At 51.6% G+C, this 25149-nt stretch overlaps 9 protein-coding genes across 10 annotated transcripts; 4 read left to right on the top strand and 5 right to left on the bottom strand.

The window, feature by feature from the left end:
• The first annotated feature begins 1974 nt into the window (after positions 1 to 1974).
• PV06_03598 lies at positions 1975 to 5144 on the top strand. Of its 2 annotated transcripts, XM_016404407.1 has the most exons (2): positions 1975 to 2336; positions 2522 to 5144. In XM_016404407.1, exon 2 carries the CDS (start codon positions 2572 to 2574, stop codon positions 4525 to 4527), a length of 1956 nt encoding a protein of 651 aa, XP_016265412.1. In that variant the 5' UTR covers positions 1975 to 2336; positions 2522 to 2571; the 3' UTR covers positions 4528 to 5144. The 2 variants fall into 2 exon arrangements, with proteins under 2 accessions (XP_016265412.1, XP_016265411.1); XM_016404406.1 differs by having other exon boundaries at positions 2316 to 5144.
• On the bottom strand, positions 5022 to 6731 carry PV06_03597 (uncharacterized protein). Its single transcript, XM_016404405.1, has one exon. The coding sequence runs from the start codon at positions 6576 to 6578 to the stop codon at positions 5778 to 5780; it is 801 nt and encodes a 266-aa protein (XP_016265410.1). The 5' UTR covers positions 6579 to 6731; the 3' UTR covers positions 5022 to 5777.
• A 375-nt stretch (positions 6732 to 7106) lies between these two features.
• On the top strand, positions 7107 to 9643 carry PV06_03596 (uncharacterized protein). Its single transcript, XM_016404404.1, has one exon. The coding sequence runs from the start codon at positions 7311 to 7313 to the stop codon at positions 9120 to 9122; it is 1812 nt and encodes a 603-aa protein (XP_016265409.1). The 5' UTR covers positions 7107 to 7310; the 3' UTR covers positions 9123 to 9643.
• A 55-nt stretch (positions 9644 to 9698) lies between these two features.
• On the bottom strand, positions 9699 to 11462 carry PV06_03595 (uncharacterized protein). Its single transcript, XM_016404403.1, has 2 exons — positions 11118 to 11462; positions 9699 to 11060 (listed from the first exon to the last, which is right to left on the bottom strand). The coding sequence occupies exons 1-2, from the start codon at positions 11213 to 11215 to the stop codon at positions 9731 to 9733; spliced, it is 1428 nt and encodes a 475-aa protein (XP_016265408.1). The 5' UTR covers positions 11216 to 11462; the 3' UTR covers positions 9699 to 9730.
• A 730-nt stretch (positions 11463 to 12192) lies between these two features.
• On the top strand, positions 12193 to 15039 carry PV06_03594 (uncharacterized protein; the record flags this gene model as incomplete). The annotated part of the gene is made up of 4 exons (XM_016404402.1): positions 12193 to 12695; positions 12751 to 12799; positions 12846 to 14885; positions 14953 to 15039. The coding sequence occupies 4 exons, from the start codon at positions 12193 to 12195 to the stop codon at positions 15037 to 15039; spliced, it is 2679 nt and encodes an 892-aa protein (XP_016265407.1).
• A 779-nt stretch (positions 15040 to 15818) lies between these two features.
• PV06_03593 (uncharacterized protein) lies at positions 15819 to 17093 on the top strand (the record flags this gene model as incomplete). Its single annotated transcript, XM_016404401.1, has 4 exons — positions 15819 to 15893; positions 16004 to 16700; positions 16805 to 16928; positions 17042 to 17093. 4 exons carry the CDS (start codon positions 15819 to 15821, stop codon positions 17091 to 17093), a joined length of 948 nt encoding a protein of 315 aa, XP_016265406.1.
• Positions 17094 to 17520: 427 nt separating this feature from the next.
• PV06_03592 (uncharacterized protein) lies at positions 17521 to 21070 on the bottom strand. The gene is made up of 3 exons (XM_016404400.1): positions 19950 to 21070; positions 18559 to 19893; positions 17521 to 18506 (listed from the first exon to the last, which is right to left on the bottom strand). The coding sequence occupies exons 1-3, from the start codon at positions 20526 to 20528 to the stop codon at positions 18348 to 18350; spliced, it is 2073 nt and encodes a 690-aa protein (XP_016265405.1). The 5' UTR covers positions 20529 to 21070; the 3' UTR covers positions 17521 to 18347.
• A 217-nt stretch (positions 21071 to 21287) lies between these two features.
• On the bottom strand, positions 21288 to 23205 carry PV06_03591 (uncharacterized protein). Its single transcript, XM_016404399.1, has one exon. The coding sequence runs from the start codon at positions 23017 to 23019 to the stop codon at positions 21781 to 21783; it is 1239 nt and encodes a 412-aa protein (XP_016265404.1). The 5' UTR covers positions 23020 to 23205; the 3' UTR covers positions 21288 to 21780.
• A 214-nt stretch (positions 23206 to 23419) lies between these two features.
• Positions 23420 to 24700, bottom strand: PV06_03590 (uncharacterized protein). The gene has a single exon (XM_016404398.1). The coding sequence runs from the start codon at positions 24582 to 24584 to the stop codon at positions 23610 to 23612; it is 975 nt and encodes a 324-aa protein (XP_016265403.1). The 5' UTR covers positions 24585 to 24700; the 3' UTR covers positions 23420 to 23609.
• Positions 24701 to 25149: the final 449 nt, after the last annotated feature.

Raw genomic sequence — 25149 nt, 5'->3', positions numbered from 1 at the left:
CAAATGGGGTAGAGTAGACTGATGTAGAGAGTGAAGCGGAAATAAGTACTGTGAAAGTATCTTACCAGATGTACACCCCGACATGGATGACTCATACGACACACCTTGGAAGACCTGCCCCTACCTAGGTAAGGTAATCTGTAATACTTTTGGTTCAGTCGTACCTCCTCTCTTACTTTTTTGCAATGTACTGTATGTACTATAGATTTACTTACAACTAAAAGCTTGCTGTATTACGCGCCGAGTACCATGAGAACAAAAAAAAAGACAAATCAAATACCTCGCGTCGTGTGAATCTCATACCTCGCGTTGGTGCTTTGATTGACATCAATTTTCAAACAAATTAGGGCTCCGAGGATTTCTTTCAAATACCAAGTACTGGAGATATAGTAAGAAAATCCGAGGACAAATATCTGTAGATAACTTTTGGGAAATCCAATTCTTTCCTGTTTTTTTTTACGACAACAATCTTTGTGTGATGTCTGGCCAAGAGTTCTCCTCCCTCACCGGTCAGTTTTACTCGTGAGATCACTATAATCCCCCACTACCGAGGATGACAACGTCGAGGCGTCAATCTCAGGGGGAGAGTGTAACCTACAGGTTCGTCAACCTCTTCCGTACGGCACAGTATGAGCCCAAGGGACGGAAACATTTCTCATCTCATCATTTTTGTTCCTTCATTTGAGACCTTGGGGGTTCACATCACCTTGGTACCAATTTTGGTCGTGGTGGTGGTGGTGGTGTTGTTGCTGTTGTTGTTGCTGGAATGGTAACAAAGTAGTTACTCCGCATTCCGGGGCAAAGTCAAGATGAGATTTTTCTAGAATGAATAAAAGCGTGTCACTCACTGCACACACACCCACGGTGGGAGTGAGAGAGAGAGAGAGAAAAAAATGGTGACAAAGGTACGGATAAGAGAGGTCTACATAATCTGTGGTAAGGATAAGGTGCCTACATACTACTAATGAGGTTGTTTCAACAGATGAACAATGGAGACAAGGCCATGCTTGAAAAGGAGACGGCGTGGGATGGTGTGAGTCGGGGACCACGGGATGTGTGAGTTGTACATATGTACAGTACGGAGTACCATGTATTGTACATGGATGCGACGCCGGGAGATTGGATAAGATTAGATTATCTCTCGATAGATTATCTCTACGATATAATAGGAGCGGGGGAACCGAGGCGAGGCACCGGCATCGCGGCACTTGCAGTAGTTCGTACTTTGTTAGAACTTGGGCCGCGATCGGAGATCCTTGACTTTCAGATCATAAGTATCGTACCACTTTGTGCACAGTCATTTGCTCACTCCAAGATGAAGTGCTTGCTTGCTTACCTCAATACACATAAGAGGTCAATGTAATACTCTCACTGTATGCAGGTGGAGAAAGGAAAATGTTGAAAAATACAATATTGATAGGACAAGATAACTTGGTACGAAGTCTTTGTACAGAGTGTTGGGTTGGCTACAATAAGGAGATGGATGCGGCCGATATCGTCGTACTCGCACTCCATAGTTTAGAATTTCTGACCCTCAAAAAAGATAATCCATGACAAGATGATCTTATCTGATCCAATCTTTCTTCCACGGATCAAGGAATGGTGGGGTTTGACGGAGACCACCGTGCACTCTGCGCCACTTCACCAGCAGGAACTCGTTACAGTACAGGAGATGTTCGTCCACTCGTACGAGGATTTGAGAGTCGCGGAATGAAGAGCGAACAAGGATATTCGGTGAGCATCGGCATGTGTGGGAAGAAGGAGAGAGGGAGAGGGCGTGATCCGGGGAATGAAGGAAAGGCAAGTAGTTGTATCCGTAACAAATAAATGGAAAAGCCCAACAAGAAACAGAACGGAATCAGTCCATAAATCAGCCCACATGATGCCTACCAACCGTTGATTTGCTCGACACCGATATTTGCCGATTTCCGCAACGCCCATCGACAATTCCCCCATTGTTCTTATTTCTTAATTCCTTGTGAGCCGCCTCCCGGGATTTCTCTCTTTTCCCTCTTTTTGAGAGAACTCGTTAAATAATACCCTCATTAATTATTCAACGTCGCGATCGTTTACTCCCCCTCGAATACCTCTCGACCCTCACACTCCTTTCGGCGAACTCGGGGAATGGTCTGATCAGACCAAGAGCGAGGGCACACGCGATCGCTGTGTTTGCTTTGGCCTGTCTTGTCTCCTTGGGCACCAAACAAAGTGTCGTCTCATCGCGTACAGATACCAAAGTGGCTGCTGAATCGCTCCTACAAAACACGCAGAATTCCGCACTTTCGGTGCACCAGGCCTTCTTACATCATCCACATTTCCAACTCCTCAGCACCCTCGTAAGTTCCCTCTCACCTTTCTTTTTTTATCAGCCGCTTGCATAATGATCTCAAATCCTTTTCAAACACCTCGGCCGTCTTCTGGATGCTTCAGTTCATGTTGAATCGAGTGCGATTCTTCAAGAATGCTTCCCGCTGTTTTCCTCGACATTCACAGCCATCTAACCTCTCCTACAATTTTCCAGGTGCTTGCCGCGGCCACCACCACTCAATCCCTCCACACACAAATCTCAGGATGAGCAGCGCAGCTCACACGTCCATGTCTTCCGCCGGCCAAGCAGTTCCTCTCACGGCACATTCACACCCTGACAATCCCATACCGGAAGATCCTTCGCGGACGCGGAAATTGTCGACGAGCACGTCACAATTCAGTCAATCACCTATTTCGAGGATCACAACCACGGGCACTTACTCCGACAACGATGCCTCTAGTATAGACACAACCCCCACCACCCCCACCGAGAACTCGTCCGACGATTCCTTCGACGAACAACAACGGCACGGCCAGACATTCCTAAAGACTCAATCTCCTAGGAAGAGAAGAGCTTCGACCGTGTTGGTTTCGGAAGATTCCGAAGATGCAAGGCGATTTCTGGGACAAGCGGGCACTGCCACTGCCATGGTGCAGAAGGCGTGCTGCGGCGGAGGTTGCTGTATGCTGCAAGAGCTGACGGCCAAGGGGATCCCCGGAGGTGCCCGACCCATCCGAGAGCCCGACAATGATGCGTACCGAAGTCTGAAGCTGAAGCTGGGTGCGCTGAGTATGGACAGTGAGTTGACTGGAATCGTCGAAATGCCCACCAGGACAGTCTCCTTGGAGCCACTCTCTACCTCTACAAATGCAACATACGCCCAACCACCGCAACGAAAGACCACCGAAGTCCTCAAGCACCCCCCCAATTTCGTCACCCCCCACCCTCCTTACCAAGTTTACTCCGCCCCTCTCTTCCACGCGCGCGAATTGACAAAATCCGGTGCCGAGAAAAGAACATACCATTTCGATATCGACGTGACAGATTACCCTGTCGAAGGTGGCGACGTTGATTTTGTCGTAGGAGGTGCCATCGGTGTGTGCGCGCCGAACTCTCCCCAGATGGTGGAAAAGATTTTCAGTACGTTGGGCGTACCGAGCTTCGTGCGGGACAAACCGATATTGCTAAAGACCACCTCAGGACGGTGGCCAACAATCTGGGGCGACGATGCTCCGAGGGAGCTGGTCACGACGAGAAGAGAACTATTGACGTGGTGTTCCGACATTCAAAGCTATGCGCCGACGAAACAATTGTTCCGCCTGTTGGGAGAATATGCAGGAGATGAGCACGAGAAGATGATCCTGATGTATTTGTCTTCGGCGCAGGGTCAGGGCACATTCTGTGACCTCCGAACGGGACCATACACGACCATTCCACAAGTCCTAGACGCTTTCCCGTCTTCTAGGCCACCGCTCGATTACCTTCTTTCCGTCCTCAACCAGCTCATGCCACGATTTTATTCACTTTCCCAAGATCCCATGGTCTCTTGTCAACGAGACGGCACGGAATGCCGACGACTTATTGAAATTGCCGTGTCGGTTCACGAAGCCGAAGACTACCTTACGGGCACGAGGACGGGTGTGTCGTCTGGGTTCTTGGAAAGACTAGCCCAGCAGGTCATCCAGGCCGAAAAGGAGGGCAAAGACATCAAGGACCTCGACCTCAGAATCCCCATGTTCCGTGGATTGATGGCCAACCCGCTGGCCCGCGAGTTCGTCAGCGACGGACCCATGCTGTTGATCGGTGCCGGGGTGGGCGTCGCCCCATTCAGAGGCTTTGTTCACCGACGATTGAAGTCTGCCAACTGCGCCAACAAGGTGTGGGTTTTGCAGGGCATTCGGGACAGTCTACTCGATGAGCTCTATTCGGGTGACTGGGGCGTGCACGAAGACAAGGTCAAGAAAGTGGTCCAGTCTCGTCGCGGCGAAGGACGATATGTCCAAGAAGAGGTCCGGCACCAAGCTGATTTGGTTTGGTTCATCATCAACGCCCTCGACGGACGTATCTTTGTCTGTGGAAGTTCCAAGGGCATGGGTGAAGGCGTCGAGGCCGCACTCGTCGATGTCGCCATGGCCAAGGGCAAGTTGAACCTCGACGAGGCCAAAAGTTTCTGGGCCGAGAAGAAGGCTTCTGGTCAATATATTGCAGAGACTTGGTAGGCAGAGACCTGTCCCGTAAGACTCAATGTGTTAGCCGGATCTTTCTGCATTGTCGGTTGCGAAAGTTCGTGTTTGAAAACAGAGCCAACTGTTAGGTGAAAAAAGAAAGAGCACAGAAAGCAAGAGAGAAAACCCGAAGCGTTTGAATTCTCGCATTGCATTGTTGGCCGTGGTCAAAAATGACTTTGTCTCCTTTGTGCTTTTTTAGTATACATATACATGGGAGATGTACATTCTGCCCATACAGTGCTTGCTCTGCGACTTTTGATTTTTGAGTTTTCCTCTCTTATCTACATACCCTACCTTAATAAGGTACGACATGTAGTGAGTGGCATGGCGTGGCATGGCGGCGGCGTTTTCTTTATTAGAGGGCAAAAGAAAAAAAGAGATCACGGGTGGTTTACAAGGCAACTTGATATTTGTGTGTGCTGTCTTCTTTTTTGGCGTGGCATGGCAAAGGTTGTCCAACATTTCCCGAGATATTGAACCAGGGTCGGTCTTTGTGTGTTTTGTTTCTTTGTCATTGTACATACTTGACGACCATCTTCACAAGTACATACTTTACATGTGCAATATATAAACATTTAGGTATCAACAAAGAAAACACCTGAGAATCGTCCGGAAGATCCGTTCTCTATAGTCTGAGGGTCTAGATATTCCCTTCCTAGTGTGATTTTGACGTGAAGAGATGAGATGAGATGATTGACAAGAATGCCATGTCGATTTGCCATAACTCGCCGACATCGCCTTGAAATACACAAAAGCTCGAATTTCCGCTCGATGGGGAATTGCATCTTGTTGACTATCAGATCGGAAATGTCGTGAGGGCTCGAGAGCGTCGAGAGCGTCGAGCGCGCCAGTGCGCCGTGGCGAGAGTCATTGACATGCGTTGCGACCGTATGAATTGAGGTTCGACGTTCATCTCTCCCACACAGTGCCCTTGGACACGGTTCTTTTCTTTGATGGCCGCTGGTTGCCATGTCGTCGCTGTTGACGGGGGAATGTGCCCACTGTGGGACGGGCATGATCCATGTGTACAAGTATCGTCCAGTCCCATTGTGGACCTCGGATCGAATGATACCATTCTGGACCGGGGGACCCTTGACGTCCAGACGTTGATTGTAGGTGGGATTTCTGTGTTGTAGGAATTTGTTGTTCGGGCCCAATATACTCGCATGGCATACAAACAGGCAGTGTATGTATCATCATATTGTAGAGCAAAAAGATTCGAGAATCAATCATCAAGTCTTTCAACCCCTCGACCCGCGCAGTGCAGTCATGTACAACCTCACGAGGTCCCAATCGGTCACGCCGCGGGGTAGTTTGCCTCGCTCTTGACGGAGCGTCTTGCGGAAAAACACGCGAGCGCCCGCCATTGACACGCCCGCCGACTCGGCGAGTGCGTCGACGACGCCACGGAGGAGGGTTTCGTCCTCTTTGCCCACACGTGCGGTCGCAGTCGCAGTCGCGCCGTCGGTGGCCGCCTCCTCGACGTCCTCATCTTTATCAGCGTTGTAGGTGACTTCGAGAATGGTCCCTCGGAGACTCAGCGGTTGGTTTCCCCTCGGTGATGTCTTCAGGTCACCTATACGGACCGTGTAGTCACCGTCGTGTAGACTCAGGGATGTTCCGTTGTCGATTATGACGGATTGACGATGAGCCCACTGAGGTTGAAGTTTCGTGCCGATGAGTTGGGTCAACGTGTCCGTCGCAGGTGATGGAAGGGACGTGATTGTCAGAGAAGGTTCCGTCGTGGGCGTAGTGGATTGGGAAGGCTGGGAAGGAGGGGCGGCGGCACCGGCACCGGCACCAGTGGTACCGATAAATGAATCGTGTGGGATTTGAGACAGGTGTAGAATGCTCGTGAATGAACGTTTAGAGGTGTCGGTGTTGGGTAAGAGGGAAGATGTGTCGACGAAGAGACGGTGATCGAGGATGAACGGTGGTAAAGGGTCGGCGGGGAGAGTACGTGTAATGTGTGATATCAGTGTCGAGGTGGGGGATGTTTGAGTCGGAGCGAGTGGGAGGTAGAAGAGGGCCGTTGAAGGCATGATATGATGATTGTCGAGGGTCGAAATGAATGTGTTCAAACAAAAGTGTCTTTGTATCTGTACGAGTAAGACGTGTACTGTAAGGTGTCATTGATCTTCACATTGGGTGTAGTTCATTATATTGCCTGCTGCTGGTAGAAGGGAAGAAAAAAAAAAGAGAGCGATGTCACTTGTTTTTGTATGTCGAGGATCTGCAAACTTTGGACTCGAAAAAATATTTGATATACCTTGAGGCAGATGCATGCGGGGGGTACTTGAGCTTTGCTCGTATTGGTGCTGGCTCGGGAGCCTTGACACTAAACTCAGGCACCAAAAGGTTATCCCTAAAAGTCCCCAGAGAATAAATAATAGGCACCCAGTAAAGCCCAGCCTCGGGTGAGCAAGGGTTGTTGCTCGTCGGCGGGCGCGTGCTCACACTCCGAAACAACGTTGTACCAGTAACTCCGTACGACTCTACGAGTATCCGTACCCCGTATATTGGACCCTCAACATCCCGTACTACAATACGATTGACTACAGATGGGGGCCGTCAGAACCACCACTATTATTACTTCCGACCCGAGTTTCTATGAGACCTTTTTTCCTTCTCTGTACAATGAATACCTAGACATGATTTGGAGCGACTGGATATCGAGCTGATATCAGCATTTCACATGCGCAGCTCCCCGACACGCTTTGACACCTCTTCTTGAGCCCGGAATACAACGTGAAGAAGCGCAGTTAATTCCCAGGATGATCTTGATCAGAAGACTCTGGCTGGTCCCAGCATTCTTCATCGCCTGCGTCGTATATTACTTATTCCTACATACCGGCAGCAATGTTCAATCTCCGTCCGTATCTCCTGGTGGCAGCGCGCCCCTCGGCAAGCTGCACTGGACGAAGCATCCCGAGAGATATCCCATCACTGACCTTCGAAGTCCACCGGCCGGTCCTATCCAGAATATTCCCAAGATCCAATATGACTTTCAACTGAGGCCGGAGTCTCTGGACGAGAAGAAAACGCGAGAAACCAGACTGGGCGTCGTCAGAGATGCATTTATCCACGCGTGGAACGGGTACAAGAAACACGCATGGGGTGCAGACGAGGTCGGCCCCATCAGTGGGACGGCGCGCATGAGTTTCGGCGGATGGGGCGCGACACTCGTCGACACCATGGACACGCTCTGGATCATGGACTTGAAGGAAGACTTTGAGCAGTGCGTCGAGGCCGTGAAGAAGATCGACTTCACGACCAGCCAGGAGGAGATGATCAACGTCTTTGAAACCACGATACGATACCTCGGCGGATTCCTCGCCGCGTACGACCTTTCCGACGGTCGGTATCCTGCCTTGCTGGACAAGGCCCGCGAGCTGGGTGAGATACTGTACTCGGCGTTCGACACGCCCAACCACATGCCCATGGCGCGGTGGCAGTGGCGCGTGACGGCGGTCGGGAAGGAGATCGAACCCAGCACCAACACTCTGCTCGCGGAGATTGGCAGTCTGTCGGTCGAGTTCACGCGGCTGAGTCAAGTCACCGGGGACGTGAAGTACTTTGACGTGATACAGCGGATAGCGGAGACGATGGAGTCGGCGCAGAACCAGACCAAGATCCCGGGCCTGTGGCCGACCATCGTCAACGCGAAGGCGCTCACGTTCGACGTCAACCACTTCACGATGGGCGGCATGGCCGATTCGACGTACGAGTACCTGCCGAAGCAGTGGATGATGCTCGGTGGCCGCGACGGGAAGTACAAGCACATGTACGAGGAAGCCATCGAGGCCGCCAAGAGGTACCTCTTCTTCCGGCCGCTCGTGCCCGGCGGCGAGGACCTCCTGTTCAGCGGCAACGCCGGTTTGACGACGCTCGAGACGATCCCCATCTCGAGCCTCGAACCTCAGGGACAGCACCTCGCCTGCTTCGTCGGAGGGATGGTCGGGATCGGAGCCAAGATCTTCGGCCGCCCTGACGACCTGCCGGTCGCCCGGAGGCTCGTCGACGGGTGCCTCTGGGCGTACAACTCCATGCCCTCGGGCCTCATGCCCGAGACCTTCCACCTCTCCGCGTGCCAGGTCGGCGTCGACCCCCCTCCGCCAGGGAAGTGCGAGTGGACGGACGCGAAGTGGTACGAGGCCGTCTGGAAGAAGAACTCCCCCACCCCGCCGAGGGACGCGACCCCCTCGGAAATGGGCAAGAAGCTCGTCGACCAGAACCGCCTCGCCGTCGGGTACACGGACCAGGGGGACAATCGGTACATTCTTCGCCCCGAGGCCATCGAGTCCATCTTCGTACTCTACCGGATCACGGGCGACAAGAAGCTGCAGGACGCGGCGTGGGCCATGTTCCAGCGCATCAACACGGCCACGAAGACGTCCATCGCCCACGCCGCCGTGAACGACGTGAGGCTTCCGATGCCCGAGCAGAGCGACCGCATGGAGAGTTTCTGGCTGGCCGAGACGTTGAAGTATTTCTACCTCATCTTCAGTGAACCGTCGGTCGTGGACCTGGACCGGTGGGTTTTGAACACCGAGGCTCACCCTTTGAAGAGACCTACTACCACTTGAGAAAGGCAGAATCAACGAGGGATGGGAACGATTTGACGAGTGACGCCTGTGGATATAAGCGTGGACATTGTTTGCTTTCATGCCGACTATTACTACTACCAGTCGCAAAATGTCCCGATGATGATGTGACGTTCTGTTGATGACAGCTTGGAGATTTCTCCATATCACACACGCCTAGAGATAGTTGTCTACGGACCTGGATACCAGAATGTTTAGGTCACGGGTTTACGGTCTCCCCAGCGGCCTCACGCGTCAAAAGGGTTCATGGCCACAAGGGATGACTTGCTACAGTTTCAAACGGTTGACAAAACCAGGGTTGATGTCAAAGGTCAATCAAACAGGCAGCATCAGACTTTTCTGGCCCCTTCTTGATTGGAATACAAAATACATTGGCCTGTCAAGAAGTCGAGAAGGAACAAGGGGGTGTGTGCACGGGAGAATGAACGTTGTCAAGGTATATTCTTTGTACATAGTAACACTGTGATGATACCTTCAATGGCTTACTGTTTCCTTATCTGCCCGCCGTAGTGTGCTGCGTTGTCAGCCTGGGGATCGGATTTAAAACACTCTCCATGCCTGACTTTTGGTTTGCAAACGTCGTGAATCACTCACTGTCCTCCGCCCTCCTGCCTGATAAGTTCAGAGACATCTCGATCCAGGTTACGCAAGGTCTCGTCGTTGACGGCCTCGGCGTCAGTCTGTCCGAACCCTTCCATGCCCATTTCGCCGAGGTCAGGAACCATCTCGTCCTCCCCGTGGGACGTTTTACGTCGTTTGGCACTTGAGCCGTTCGTGCCGTGGTGTCCTCCGCTGTGCGAGCGTCCCCGCCCCAGCGAGCCGGCACCAAGGTCGGGAGTCGTGGCTGAATATCCTCCTGGGGCGTAGTCGACGCCGGAGAATCCCGCCAGTGCCGCCGCGATGGCCGGGTTGCTGGCGCGCGGCGGCGAGGCGGACGCGTTGTAGCCCACGTCCTGCTGTTGTGGAGGTGGAGGAGGGGACTGGAAGAAGGAGCCGTAGTCGTCGATTGGCTCGCGTTCGGGGGTGAGGGCCTCGATCTCTGGCCGCTCGGAGAGGAAGGCCGCGCCGCCGCCGTTGTCGCTCGACGGCTCGTTCAGGTCGGGGGACAAGATGGTCGTTGTCGTCGACTCTGGTTGGTCGGCGGCCCCGGGGGTTTGCTCGGCGGCGGACAGGCCTCGGATGATGCCGTCTTCGACCTCGCGTTTCTTCGCCTCGGTGCTGTTCTTGCGGCTTTCGAGTTCGAGAAAGGTCTCTTCGTCCTTGGCGAGTGCGGATCTGTTGACGTCCAGGAGGCGTTCGAGGTCGGCGACGAGGGCCTTGCGGGCCTTGATGCTGGCCGAGACCGAGGATTCGGCCGCAGCGAGAGCTTTGATCAGGCTGGACAGCCGAGCCGCGTGGACCGGAGGGCTGGGTAGGACGGCGGACGGATCGGTGAGTTTGGTGTATTCGGTCTGCGCGGCGTCGATGGTCGGGCGGGCCGAGAGGGTTTGTTTTGTCACGGCGGTCTGAAGCGGCGCGAGGGTTTCGAGTTCCTTGGGCAGACCGGACGAGGAGGACGAGTTGAACAGAGATTTACCCATCAAAGTTTTCTTGGTGCCGCCGCTTGTGCCCTTGGTCTTGTCGACCTCGTCGACGCGAGCCTCGATGGCTTCGAGGATGGGTATCTCGAAGACATTCCGCGTGCGCCAGACCTCCACGACCCGGCGGATCTTTTGTTGGATCTCTGCGGGAGAAGACCGATAGGCCGTCTGGATGGCTTCGGCCATGAGGGGCGAAAAGGCGTCTGGAAACTCGGCTCGCTTGCGCGCGCGTGCATTCTGGACGATGTCATTGACCAGGTAGATGAAGTTGAGACGTTTGGCGGGCGGCGAGTCGCGGAGACGGGTCAGCCAGTAGTTCGCGATCCTATCTGCGTGTCTCCTGGGGAGGGCGATGTTAGATGTGTGTATCTGGTGAAGATGTGTGTGGTTGACCTACTTGTGAAACATGATCCATTGTGAGACTGAGACGATACTATCTTGCGTCTCGTTCAATGTCGACAATTTGGCCTTGAGAGCCTCGTCGCTGAACGACATTTTCGATGTCTGGTTGAATCTTATAGATGCAAGCTAAATTGTATGGTGATGTGTAGGTATTGCCGGTATGGGATTTCCTGGTCTAACCCCCCCGACTTTGGAGCGCGACGAGGATGGTTGAGCTGTTGGGCAAAACGTCACAAGGCACTGAGCTCGAAACTTATACTACAAGCTATGAATCCAATGATTGATCTGACTCAAATCCTGGTGTTGTCTATTTCAAATGTGAGCAATTGATAGATGAGAGATTGTTTGAGATTGAGAAGAAGATCAAGAAAACATGCACAAGCTCACGAAGACCTTGACTTGATGTTGCCATGACACGCCAAGAAGAACGGAATGAGATCGGTCACACCACGTGATTGAGAAACTACGGGGACGCATATATCCATATGATGCATATTGCTATTGCTGTCTTTCTGAGTGGGCAGTTGAAATAGCACATGCAGCCTGACTCAGCGCCCAGATCGCCCAACCTTGGGTGGACACGGCAATGCCCTAGGGGAGCCTATCGAGAATCCCCAGGTACGAACCGGCTTTACTTAGGTAGGTACGGAGTAAGGTAGCTATTGTACAGCTCGCTCGTATCCGGATGCGATACGATACGGCACGGGTGCAGACAAGGTCTAGGCTGGTGATGTTTAGCACGAGTATTGCGGAGGTCTGAGAACGAAGCGTACTGTATCAACGCTTTTCTGTCTCGAGTCTTGTGTCTATTAGTGTCGACATCTGGCCAACTTCCTCTCTTCTCGTCGTCACTTGTCATCATCCTTGCTTTTCACTATTTTCTCCTTCCTCAGTCTTCTGACTCTCCTCCGTGCCTCGGCTCGTGCGGCATCGAAAATATCTCAGTCATCTTCGCTCTTGCGACGACGGCACATGCCCCGCTACCTTCTCTAACGTTTTTATGTAACCACAAGGCTACCATCGCTGTTGTGCGCCACGACAAGGAACTTGAGCGCCTACTCTGAAGCACCATGGAATCACCACAAATCCCTGATGACGCCTCTTCGGCTGGCGACAAAGCGCGATCACAGTCCCAAAAGGTACGGCGCAGAAATCGTATGATCACTTCATGTTTGGAGTGTCGTCGCCGCAAACTAAAATGCGATAAACTTCATCCTTGCACCAATTGCAACAAATTCTCGCGCGAATGTTTGTTCCTGGCTCCTGCCTTGGATTCGGTATCCCAGCAGCGCCTCAATGAGATCAAAGAGAAGATGGGCTCTCTGGAGAGGGTTCTAGAGCAGGACGTTGCCCGTAGAGAAGGCAAAAGTACTCCCAGCTCCAGCGACAGATCGCATCGCAGAACTTCTGCCGATCTTCCTGGAGGCGAAGATAGTAGCTCCGACAACGAGGCTGCTGTTCCTGACGACATAAAAGGTCTAGAGCCCACACCGATGGCAGTGATTGATGGCGCTTATGAAGATGACACCAACGACGACGTCTTGGACTTGGGCATCAAAGTAGGGAAGATGAGGTGCGTCACTTTCAAGAAATCCCTTGTCGATATGGGATAGTACTGACCATAGTAGACTCACCGAACGACTCGGGGGATTTTTCAGGCCTAGAATAGGCGAAGAAGTAGGTGAAGTGATTTCACATAGGAGCCATGTTAATCGTCTCTTAGGTTGCGAGCCAACTCAACGATCCAAATGTCGACCGTCGAACAGAGGATGAGAAGTTATCAACACTACCTCAGCTTCCAGATCATGGCTATGATTTCTTGGCCCCAGGACCGACCTACATCGCTCCCGGTTCGGGTTTTCTCTTTGGCGACGTTGGCAGTAAGAGATCGCTGATTAATTTCCTTCCGGCCAAGGGAGCGGGCGACATTTTGATACGAAAATACTACGAAAATGTTCATTTCCCCGTTCGGGTGGTGCATTGGCCGAGCTTTCAACTGCACTACGACAACTTTTGGACTGCAGTGCTTGCTGGCCTTGAACCTCCCGCATGGCAGCAATCACTTGTACTGGCAACACTGTTTTCAGCTGTGGCTAGCATGCCAGAGGGAGATGTAGCAGCAATATTTGCGCGCCCCAAGAGCACAGTCCTGGGAAATTTTCAGACTGGGACAGAAGTTGCGCTGAGCAAAGCCTCGTTCCTCCGGGCCACAAAACTCGAGACGCTCCAAGCACTTGTTATATACTTGATTCCCATGTGTAGAGATCAAATCTCTCGCGCACATTCGGTCATTGTTGGGATGGCTATTCGATTGGCAGAATGTATGGGTCTACACCGCGACCCGCAAGACGTCTACGGTCTGAGTCCAGTGGAATGCCACGTCCGGCGCATTGTGTGGTTTCAACTATGCACGCTGGATTTTCGAACTTGCGAAACGCAAGGTCCCAGACCTGGCATCAAACGTGAGGACTACGACACACGGTTCCCTATGAATATCAATGATGCCGATCTGTTACTAAGCAGCCATGGGGAAGCCAAAAACCAATGGACAGACATGACAGTATCCCGCATTCGGTTTGAGTGTCTGGAAATGCAACGCATCATCTGGTTCGATCGTATCCGATTAGAAAAGAAGAGAATATCGTTGACGCACCTTCTTGGGAAAGTCGAGTCGTTTCGCCGAGCGATGGAGTCAAAATACAACAATACCTTTGATCTTGCTGTGCCCATACAGAAATATGCACATCTCCTTATGACTCTCCTGATTCAGCGAATGTATGTCATGGTTCTCCATCGGTATTTGAATAATGCCAGCAACGTGGTTCCTGAGCGACTTGTCCAGCTCACCGTGCAGAGTGCGCTCAAGGCGTGTGAGAGCGCCATTGCAATGGAACGTCTACCGTTGCTGGAGAAGTGGAAATGGTTCGGCGGTGCACATCAGCAATGGCACATGGCATTCCTCCTGTTAACTATAGTCTACAATGAGCCTAACTTGAGAGATGCAGACCGCGTCTGGGACGTGCTTGACTATGTCTTTGAGCCCGACCCAACTTTGTCACGTGCGCAAAGAGCCAGAACTATTATCACCGCCATACGAGACCGAACGAACGTATACCGGGAACTCCGAAGAATAAGGATTCCCATCAGTATGGCGAACCGGCCAGCCAGCTTACCCACCGCAAGAACTGTTGAGCGAGATACGGGAGAAGCAGACAGCGGCGTCCAAAGTAACCCTAAGTCTCCTGATGCTGCGATTCCAGCTTCGAGTCAAGGAACGTCGGGAGATGCGACCTGGGGCTTTGACACTCCGGCGACTCTGTATGTGAGATATGATTCAACAACCATGCATAGGAAACAAAGCGACACTACTACTGGCCAGAGTGTGAGCCCACATTCGGGTCAACAAGTACCACCTCAACAGCAGCAACAGCACCGCCCGTCCTGGTCGGAACCATATCAAACATCACCTGGTCAACAAGGTGACTTTAACAGTCCAAGTGACTCTGGTACGAACGAGTCATGGCCACCACTGATTGCCCCCGATCAAATGGGATGGCGAACAGTTTTAAGCTCAACAAATGCCCCATCGAGGCCTGTCGTTTCAATGCAGTCCTTGCCAGCGATGGGGACAACATCCATGCCCGAGGAAGCCGGCCAAAACCCATATGGTATCGGCTCAGGTTTTCCGAACGACCAAGTAAACATCCCGCAATTGCACCCCAGCGGCCCACGAGGAGATTCAGTCATGTTGGATATCAACTGGGTAGGTTGTCATAAATTTTTGTTCTCTTGCAGTTGGGTCTGGAAGCTAATGATTGAATGTTATATAGGCGGAATGGGATCAATTATTCCCTCCTGACGCGACGCCAGGTCTGTTCGCAGCTGGCAACGAATTCGGCGTGGGTCAGAGAATATAGTGTGGCATTCGTAGCGGTAAACCGAGGTTGATCCCTCGTATTGGCTGAGTGAGAAGATGTACGATGCTGAATCATCGCCAGTGGCCCATGTCTTAGGTGCCTCTACTGTCCCGCGGGCCTATGGAATGCCTGTTCCTGCTCCATCAGGCTTCGTCGTACTGCCATGATGTCAGTGGCCGATCGACGGAATCTCCGGCTACATGACGCCTAAATGAAGCCTATCGAAGCCTATTAGGGCCCAACGATGCCTATCGAGGTTTAGCTGGCGGTCTTTGCAGCTCCCAGCGTCAACCTTCAATCCAACTTCCACTGGTAGAATTCCCATCTTTTTTATCAACAATGACATGGATGTGACAGGGTGTGTGCATGAGCCCAATTCAGCCTCTCATATGTCACGGCTCCTGGCGGCTGCTACGGCTCTTACGGCAGGGATGATGAGCCATATCTCAGCTGGCCTGCGCAATCTCGCTGTCTACCCCAGTGTTATTTACACCTGCTCCCTCGCAGCCTTTTGTCCCCTCCATTGATTGACTTGAATCACTCCTGCTGAACCTACTGTAGCCTCGTTACCACCGAATCTCCTCTCTTCACGCTTTCGTCCTCTTGCGGTACTCGTTCAGCGGTTGATTTGTTCTCCTTCTCGAATAGTTCCGAGTTCGAAACATACCATAGACTTGCCGTCCCCAATTACTTGTGTCGGAATTTGAGACTTTTGTGTGTGTGCGTGTTTGGCGGTCACAACCATACTCTGTGTATCTCTGCGAGACGAGACCGAAAAGATGGCATCCGCATTGAAGCCTCCGTCAGCCGACACGCTCAAGTCGTACCCATTTGGCAAGATTGAGCCAAACTCGGTATGTACTTGGGTAGCGCGCGCCCGCCCGCCCGCGAGTTCCCAACCTTTTCCAGCGTTCTTCCAAGTCCCCTCGACATCGACCGACTCTGACATCTCTCCCAAACACAGACGAAATACTTCGCATCCTGCATGCTGGGAGGGGTCATAGCGTGCGGCCCAACCCACACGCTCGTGACCCCTCTCGACCTGGTCAAGACCCGACGACAGGTCGACAGCAAGCTGTACACGTCCAACTTCAAGGCCTGGCGCAGCATCTTCGCGTCCGAGGGCCTCCGCGGGGTCTTCTTCGGCTGGTCCCCCACGTTCGTCGGCTACTCCTTCCAGGGCCTGGGCAAGTACGGCTTCTACGAGATCTTCAAGCACGAGTACGGCGACAACCTCTTCCCCCACGCGAACCGGACGCTCGTCTACCTGGGCGCCTCCGCGTCGGCCGAGTTCATCGCCGACATCTTCCTGTGCCCCTTCGAGGCGATCAAGGTCCGCATGCAGACCACCCTCCCCCCGTACGCCCAGAACCTGCGCGAGGGGTGGAGCAAGGTGGTGAGCAAGGAGGGCATGGCCGGGCTGTACAAGGGCATCACGCCCCTCTGGGGCCGGCAGATCCCCTACACCATGTGCAAGTTCGCCACGTTCGAAGAGACGGTGCGCTACATCTACAAGACGCTCGGCAGGCCCAAGGAGAGTTACAACAAACTGCAGCAGACGGGCGTGAGCTTCTTGGGTGGGTACATTGCCGGGATCGCGTGCGCCGTCGTCAGTCACCCCGCCGACGTCATGGTGAGTAAATTGAACTCGGAACGAAAAGGTACGTGAACCCTCCCCGTCCGAGAGAGCCAATATCATAACGAAGAGCCTGTGGGAGGGGGTTTACCAGAAAGAAAAAAAAGAAAGAAACTGACTCTTCAACAGCCGGTGAATCTGCAGGAAAAGCCATGGGCAGGATCTACGGAAACATTGGGTTCACTGGTTTGTGGAATGGTCTACCGGTCAGAATCGTCATGATAGGAACATTGACGGCGTTCCAATGGCTCATGTATGTCTCTTTTTGCTTCATTCTTTCCTCCACCCACCGACTCCCGTTTTTCGGGACTGGAACCATCGTATGGAACATGTGTTGTTACGCATGTGCTGACGGGTTGAAAACAGCTACGACTCATTCAAGGTCTACCTGGGTCTACCGACGACTGGTGGTCACTAGACGAAAACGACAGTCGAAGAAAAAAGAGAAACCAACGATGATCAGCTCGTCGTCTACATCCATACAGAACCCCCCTCTTCTCTACGGTCTTGCGTGGACGGCCCAGGTAGAAAGCAGGTTAGGATGGGGACTTAGGATTGGAATCCCCCAACCTCGGTTCGGTACTGACAGCACCCAGAAAGAAAAAGGCATAGGGTGAGGAAGAGTCCAGAGGTGCCATGGTGGTTATTCACGAAACCTACGACGGGAGTACAATAGGAGTGCAAGCCGAGTCCTCACTTTCTCGCCCGTGAAGAGGAAAGTCACCTTATTTTCATGTCAAAAAACAAAAAAAACCCCTCGTCACCGGGATATCATCTATATATACAAGACAAACGAGTACAGAATTCCCGGCAGGGAAGGAACGAAGGAAGGAAGGCCTTTGAAGATCTAGTAGAGGCTTGTACTCTTATCATGTCTGGTAATTTTTTAAAACAATTCAACCTCGACATCACCAAATATATTTATTCTTCATCAAAAATAAAAGACCGTCGATAAGTATACAGAGTGACGACTCACTTGAGTCCATGATCTTGAAATTATTATATCGTACTCGACACCAAGAGCACACTAGCACGTCATATATATATATACAATTCATGTGCTAGCGGGCTTGCTTTCCTTCGCCGGTACGACTGGCGACTTGGCTACCGGATACTGTGATATAAATGTGCGGGTGACCAGGCGTGGCATCGTCCACACGAAACACATCCTCTTTCGTATGGCTGACGATTAGATTCAATTCATCTTCTGCGTTCACGTCCAGTCGTTCCTGAATGGGGGCCCAAAGACCATCGGATCGTCTTCATTTGTTGAAGAACAACTCGCAACACCCTGGCTCCATGCTCCAAGATAAATCCTCAAATGCAGCGTCTCAAACGAGAATGCACCTTCAATACATTAAACAACGTGCTAGGGCGGCCGCCTCCTCGGCCATGATCCCTTGCGAGGGTAAGATGAATGTGATCAAGTCGTCATTCCCTCGTACTTCTTCATACAATATTTCATGCTGAATACTGCGGTTTGTGAGTCTGGGTATCAATAAACATAGTTCATTAGATATCAATGCATGCTTGCTGCGGGCACTGCGTCGTTGCCCTGAGAATACAATCCTATGAAGGAGACTTGGGCGGAACAACGGCATGCATGTGCTGAGCAAGTGCAGGTTGCGAATCTGTTCGATTAATATATTCGGTCATGCCGGTCCAAGATGCACTACACGTCGTTCATGGCGGCGTCGCCATCCTCAACATCGTGGTCGGAATGCAGCGTATCATCGTCCCCTGCCGTACTTGGTGTCTGTTCAGGTAGGCTAATCGGGCTTTCAGGCCGACGGGCATCGTATTGCTCATCAGGAGGTGAGAAGGACCAAACCTGTTGAGGAGGTTAGAGAAGGGGAATACTCAGAAACATATCAATCACTTACCTCCATGACCGTACGACCTGATCGACTAGCCATAATGACCGCCTTCTCTTCCTCGAAAGCAACTCTCCAGACAGCCTCGGCAGGCTGGCTTAGTTCACGCACCAAGTGACCGGTCTCAACATTCCAGATCTTGACGCGCCCATCGCTACCACCACTGACGATCCGGTTATCATCGAACTGCAGACTGGTAACACTATTATCGTGAGCAGCCAGTCGATGAATTGCTGAACCCGTTACCAATGACCACACTCGAACAGATCCGTCTGATCCACCGGTGACGAGTGTATCGCCTCGCATCTGGAGTTGTCCGACAAGCGAGGTGTGTCCCTGCAGGAGGCCAGTACACATGCCGGTCTTTGGATCCCAGACTCGGACGCTAGTATCGAGACTGCCAGTAGCAATGCGGTTCCCATCAAAAGCAATGGCGTAGATTTGGCTAAAGTGGCCGGTAAGTGTGCGCAGACAACGTCCTTCTGAAATACTCCAGATCCGTGCCGTAGTGTCGTAACTACCAGAAACGACAAGGTTTCCATGAATTGCGAGGCAACGCACACTTGCTTGATGACCAACAAGGACATTTTTGCACATCCCCGTGGGCAAATCCCATATCCGCAATGTCGTATCCCTCGAACCGGAAATAGCAGTATTGGCGTCTGACATTTTCAGGCAACGAACAGTTGAAGTATGACCCCTTAGCGTGTGAATACTTCTCCCGCTAGACATATCCCAAACCCGAACATCACGGTCACATCCACCACTGACAAGAATATCATCCCATGGAACCATGGCCCATACTCCCATAACATGACCTTTTAATGTCTTTTGATGCTCGCCAACAGTATTGAAAACGTGAATTTTGGCATTGTCCATGGCCACGACAATATATTTAGAAGTCAAATGCAGGCTGGTCACTACTCCTTGATCAGGAGTAATGTGTTTGATGATACTGTGGCCTCCCTTTCTCCATGCTGCTTCGATTAGGTATTTGTGTCTGAAGTGAGAATAATGAGATTGAGACTGTCGTTTCTTTGCTCGTGGACTGGACGAGAGACTACTCGAGCCGGGGAGTGTCAAATTTGGTGCGCTGCTCGATGGGCCTACAATCGAACCATCGAGACTCCGTTTCGGTGATCGACTATAGCTGTATGGGCCATGAGCGGACCGTGGTAGAGATAGAGATTCCATCTCATCGATCGAACTGGAAGACGCTTTCCGCCAATTTTGTTTGTCAAGCATTCTCTTCCACAGCATATCATCAATCAAAAGCTTATGCCACCGATGTGAGACTTGGGACGCCCGGGCTAGACTGAGTGGATCGTCGATATACGAAAGAACCTATGACCAAAGTTAGTTCATCTCTAATGGTATGCATGCGTGGTCCAGAGCCTCACTCTTAGACACAATTCGTCGGGCAGATGCTCAAAAGGATCTTTTTTCAGTCTAGGAGAGACGAAATGGTGGACAAAACTCAACAGATGACTGTCACACATGTTAAGTAACTCAGCCAAGTATCGTTCTCTTTCCGCGGCATTCAAACTCGCAAAATGCCCCCTGGCATCCCGAAGAAAGGCATCTTCATTTTCGCCTGCAGATGTCCAACTAGGAGCACGTTGATACGGTGTGGGAGAAGGTGCAGGAGTAGGAGGAGATGCTGGAGCAGACGGCAGGATGCTCAAAGGCATGCCTGCTTTATTCGTTGTTGAAAGGCGTTTCGGCCGTACTTGCGATATACTATGACGAGACTTTGAAGCACGTATCGGATCGATCGGTATAGGTTGGGAGGGAGGGAATGGGAATGCGCTCTCTTGTTCCATTGACGATCTGGCATTGTTGAAGCGACTGGCCAGCCGAGTAGGATCTATCGAGACAGACCTCGAGGGAGTAGGCGAGAGTGGTCTGTCGAGAGACATGGGGTGATTTTCATCGTCGAAATCCATCTCGTCGTTGTAGTGACGAGTGACGTCTTGCATCCGGCGCAGTTTGTCAGAAGCGTTCTGAGGGATTGGATCGACGGGAGGAAGGCGCGGAAAATGATGCGAAGACGAACAGGCGAAGCCTCTGCTCTTGACGGTGTAATAGTCTTGTGTTAAGCCATGTCAGCGCAAGGGGCAGGGGAAGGACGAGTTGAGTTGCGGATGTGGGATGGTTGGCAGAATCGACCGCTTATGACACTGGCACGGGACGACAGGGTTCTGGGCCGATGCAGATGGTGCAGTGTCGTATTGCAGTGGTGAAGATGTGAGTGGATATGCAGACAGTGGTGGCACCAGGACTTGAAGGCAAAGGAATGTTCAATTGTGGTGGCGGGAGATGCTGGTAAGATCAGAGATGGAAGTTCAGTTGAAAGGATGATATAGGGCGACGGATTTGGTAGTCTTCGGTTTGAGCGACGATGTGATAGTCGATCCAAATGATTTGAGTCCCCGTCTGTGAGAGGAGAAGTTGCAATAGAAGGGGCCAGTGCGATGATCTTGGGCTGGCACACTGCGAAGCAAGAGTGGCGGGCCCTGCTAGAGCCAATTCTTGCAGCAATAGTCGCGCTCTAGGCAAGCCGGAGTGCCTGAATTAATATGCAGGTCGACCTAGTACGAGTATACGGAGTACCCCAAAACTCGTACTACTCCGTAGCATCGGTCTAATATGGAGAAGACCAGGTATTTCACTCAATACATGCCCATTATTGATCTCGAATTCTCCCAAGTAGTCCTCTGTGACAACATCGTCAATTCCTCGTCTATGGTATATCTGCCAGAATGAGGGCGGTGAAAGTGAGTTAGGGGCCATGGACGAAGTACGGGTACTTGTATATCCAGCATCTCAAGTTGGGCGAGGCAAGGGTCTGCGCTGATCCCCCTCAGCATTGGATAAATGTATGGGCAAAACCCGCCTCCTCGGACTGTACAGTCCATGAATTCAGGTACAGTACGGTGTACGGAGTGCTATGGACTCCGTAAATCAGGCAAGTATTCTCTCGCTGCCCAACCACCGCCCGACTCACACAAGAAGCCCAAAAGTCGTTCTGTCCAGTCTCATCCATCGATTTTGGCAATTGGCTTCAACTCTCTGTCCTATTCCAAACATACAACATAATTCGCTGTTAGTTACAAATTCTCTCTAGTCATGAATCTGACATTGGTTCGAAAAGGCGAGATCATTCTGTCGTGCAACCAGGGCTTCCCGTAGCTAGACATGTAATAAGATCAAATAGTATATAAAACACATTCAATGGGCATGTCCAACCTGCAAGAAGATGGGTAGCACCATTCCAAAGCACGCCGCTACCAGATCCTTCCACGACGCCCTCGGCCCATTTTGAGTGGTCTCGCGACCCTCAATGTAACCGTTCGCTTGCCCATTCATGCCTTCATGGTGAGAGTTCGAAGTTTCCTGCATCGAATGCATGGCGACGTACAGGAACGTGCCTGCAGAAAACAGCAGAAGCATCCCCGTCCACCAAGTTGTTGTCTTCGGGTTGTGGCTTTTTCCACCACCGAGAACATTGGCAAGAATCCATGTGACAATTGCTCCAGCTGGCGCGGCTAGGCTGAAAAGCACTAGATGCCCTCGTGCGGCTCTTTTAGAGAGACCTTGTTTGATCAGGACGGATGTGAGCCCAAAAGCCGCAGGTGCCTTATGGATCATGATGGCAAAGAAGATGACAAGACTCAGTCCCGAATTAGTGGCCGTGGATGAAGCTCCCAAGGCAATACCGTCAGCGGCTGCATGGATGACTAGGCCAATAGTTGTTGCAAAACTTCGATTCTGGATCTGCGATTCTTGCGTCGAGCCCAAAAAGGCGTCCCCAGATTCGTCGCCGTCGAGAGAGGTTGCTATATTGAACCTGCGACCAAGGTTGTTCAAAGCAATATGGTGTGTCCTTGTTCTCGGCTTGGCCGGCTGAGAATATTGAGGTACCTTGTCGATGAGGTACATGAGCATGAAGCCAGCCAACAGGGCTATCCCTATCCATGCGTGTTGAGAGCCTTTGTCAGGCTCTTCACTGCCTGTACTTTTATCCAATTCCACGTCTGACTCTTTCTCTCCTCCCATTATTCCAACTACACCAGGTTCCGTCGGGGTACGAGGAGGCGCATCAATGTTCGAGGGCATCACAGGGCCAGGTACGTTAAAAGGACTCGGTTCGTCACCAGAACTCCTCACGGAATGTAAAAGTCGTGTCGTATGAAATCCTGACAATTGGTCACCTGCGCCATGCAGAATAAAGGTATCCCTGTGCGCATGCGAATGTGTGTGGCCAACTTCGGATGCACTGTATAAAGTTTCCACGCCTTCAGGTATGATGACCACCAGAGATGTCCCTACTAAAACGCCCATCCCAATAGTGGAAATCATGCGTAGTCTTGCTGTGGATAAAGAAAACGACAGTGGTAGTATGCCGGCCAGAAACGAAGCAGTGGCCATGACAGCGCACAAGCTGAGGAGGGTGAAGAGGCCATCCATGATTTTAGAGGTCGCACTGACAGGGCGTTCGTTGTTAGGAGTATGAGGTTTCAACGAGGGTGATAGTGGTTGGGATCCGAATCCAGCGTCATGCTGTGATGCATATGAATCTGAATAGCTAGAAGAAATGGTCAATCCCCTGAGCTCATGCAAGGTTCAGATGCCAAAAGTTGACATGAAAAAGCCACCGCGTATTGTAAGTACGGACACCGCATCCCTTTCTGGCAGACAAAACTGCTTATCACTTCGACCCAGTCATAGTCATTGCACGTGCCCGCTCCATCCCCTACAAATTCCCCCCGACCCTCATGAGCGTCATTTAATTCCATTCGCGACTTCACCTCACTGTGAATATTGGACGACCATGTCTTGATCATGTACATGTATATAACTTGTACATCTCGAGTATACTATGAAGTGCGTGTCCTTCACTATCCAGTCGCCTATTCCGTAGGGAATTCCTGAGCGTCTGAGTAGGAGTTCAATGCCTTTACCGATAGCCTCGCTCCTCCACCTTGAAATATTTACATTTGGAAGCCATGCGATGATGTTGCAGGGTATATATATTCTCCTACACTCAAGACGATGCCTCAAAAAAAAGAGCGTAACCATCCTTTTTCGAAAGATCTGGACGAGGATGTTCCCCGTCGATTGAAAAGCGGTATCACCGATGAGGTAGTGCTTTCATTGCTTGCTTGGACCTGCAGCCAAATTTCTGGACGGCTCCCACGTCTCGTAGTCTGGTCAGATCTCCGACGCTTGATCAATTTGACACACCCATATATCGTCGGGACATTCGCCACGAATGTCGAGACCAGGATCTGAACGGACGCCCAGAAGCTTCGCACAGGCTGATATGATGCTTCTGCAAAGATGTACGCGATACGTACACACGTTACCACGATGCAAAAGAATCCCAGGCAGTACAAAAGCCCCAATCTCAACTTTTCTGATAGACTGCGATTACGAACCAGAACCAGTGGGGATGAGATCGCCAACAACATCAAATCGAGTACAATGTTCGAGATAGCCTGGGTGAGGACTTGAATATACGCCCGTACACATCGACCAGGATCGGGGTCAATCTGCCAATAAAGTCGGAAAGGATGACATTCAAGGAATGTGGCGAGGACGACAGCGACATAGGACAAGGCTATCGCAAGCCAACAAGTCCGGATAGATATTGTGATCCACTGCGTCCGCACTTCGAAGATCCGCGAGTAGAATAGCAGTAAGAGTGAAATTTGAAGCCAGTAGAAGGTAGTATCCAAAAGTCGTACGATCAAGGCCAAAATACTGCCAGTTTTGATCTTATCGAGGTTATGGGAATCGAAGTAGTGCGATATCGAATGTAGAGCATCATTTGCAGTCCCATAGCTGAGAATATACTGGTTGGCAGCTAAACGACCTCCAATTGCGGCTATTGCAATTGCGCAGACCAAGGTGCTGATGTCGAATGCCCCATGTCTGATCCTTGATGTCACAACTCTTATGATCAAGATGACCAGGGAAAGCCCGGCACACACCCAACCACCGTACCGTGCTTCATTTGAAGTAATCAACATGATGTACGTGTTCCAACAATGGGGAGGTTGACGGGCACATGAGTTGCCATCGGCCAGCGTTGAACTTCATCCTCGGTTGGTCGCTGTATACCCTTCCATGGGTACGGAGAATGGATGGCGGGGAGAAAGAAAGAAGAAGTCAGGAGTCAGAAAGCTGGGTAGTTCAGCACTTCAAGGGCGGGATCAAGGCGGAGGGCTGATTCAGCATCATGGGGTCGAAAACATTGCCCAGAGGCCGATGGTGCCGGCCTCTTGGAAATGAGAGGCTTGGTTCCAATATAAGCTGCTTCCAGCCCTCAAGCTCTAGCCGAAGGAAGTTATCGCCTGGTCCAATAAATGCGAAGTGTTGTCCCGTAGGACCGGGTGCCCGTGAGCAAACCACGCCTGTCGTTTCCTGCTTGACCGAGTGACTGATCCCTGAGAATTTCTCATGGGGTAATGTCGCTTAGACCTAAGAGGCGCTCCAAGACGCAGACTCTTGAAGTGGCAGTCCATAGGCACATATTATGCACAAAAGGGCCAGGCCGCTAGGCTGATCGCAAAGGTCATGTACTATAGATGTTAG

This window comes from Exophiala oligosperma (assembly GCF_000835515.1).
Source record: "Exophiala oligosperma strain CBS 72588 unplaced genomic scaffold supercont1.3, whole genome shotgun sequence".
Classification (NCBI taxonomy): Eukaryota; Fungi; Ascomycota; class Eurotiomycetes; order Chaetothyriales; family Herpotrichiellaceae; genus Exophiala; species Exophiala oligosperma.
Note: the sequence above shows the minus strand (reverse complement) of the source record. Positions and strands in the feature narration are given on the sequence as shown.

Excerpts from the sequence above, each read along its gene's own strand:
- PV06_03592 (XM_016404400.1), bottom strand. The coding sequence starts at position 20,528 with ATGCAAGACGTCACTCGTCACTACAACGACGAGATGGATTTCGACGAT. Across the intron at positions 19,894-19,949 it reads CCGACGAATTGTGTCTAAGA|GTTCTTTCGTATATCGACGA; the intron begins GTGAGGCTCTGG and ends CTTTGGTCATAG. Across the intron at positions 18,507-18,558 it reads CAGGTCGTACGGTCATGGAG|GTTTGGTCCTTCTCACCTCC; the intron begins GTAAGTGATTGA and ends CCTCCTCAACAG.
- PV06_03597 (XM_016404405.1), bottom strand. The coding sequence starts at position 6,578 with ATGCCTTCAACGGCCCTCTTCTACCTCCCACTCGCTCCGACTCAAACA.
- PV06_03590 (XM_016404398.1), bottom strand. The coding sequence starts at position 24,584 with ATGTTGATTACTTCAAATGAAGCACGGTACGGTGGTTGGGTGTGTGCC.
- PV06_03595 (XM_016404403.1), bottom strand. The coding sequence starts at position 11,215 with ATGTCGTTCAGCGACGAGGCTCTCAAGGCCAAATTGTCGACATTGAAC. Across the intron at positions 11,061-11,117 it reads CAATGGATCATGTTTCACAA|GAGACACGCAGATAGGATCG; the intron begins GTAGGTCAACCA and ends CGCCCTCCCCAG.
- PV06_03596 (XM_016404404.1), top strand. The coding sequence starts at position 7,311 with ATGATCTTGATCAGAAGACTCTGGCTGGTCCCAGCATTCTTCATCGCC.
- PV06_03591 (XM_016404399.1), bottom strand. The coding sequence starts at position 23,019 with ATGGATGGCCTCTTCACCCTCCTCAGCTTGTGCGCTGTCATGGCCACT.
- PV06_03598 (XM_016404406.1), top strand. The coding sequence starts at position 2,422 with ATGCTTCAGTTCATGTTGAATCGAGTGCGATTCTTCAAGAATGCTTCC.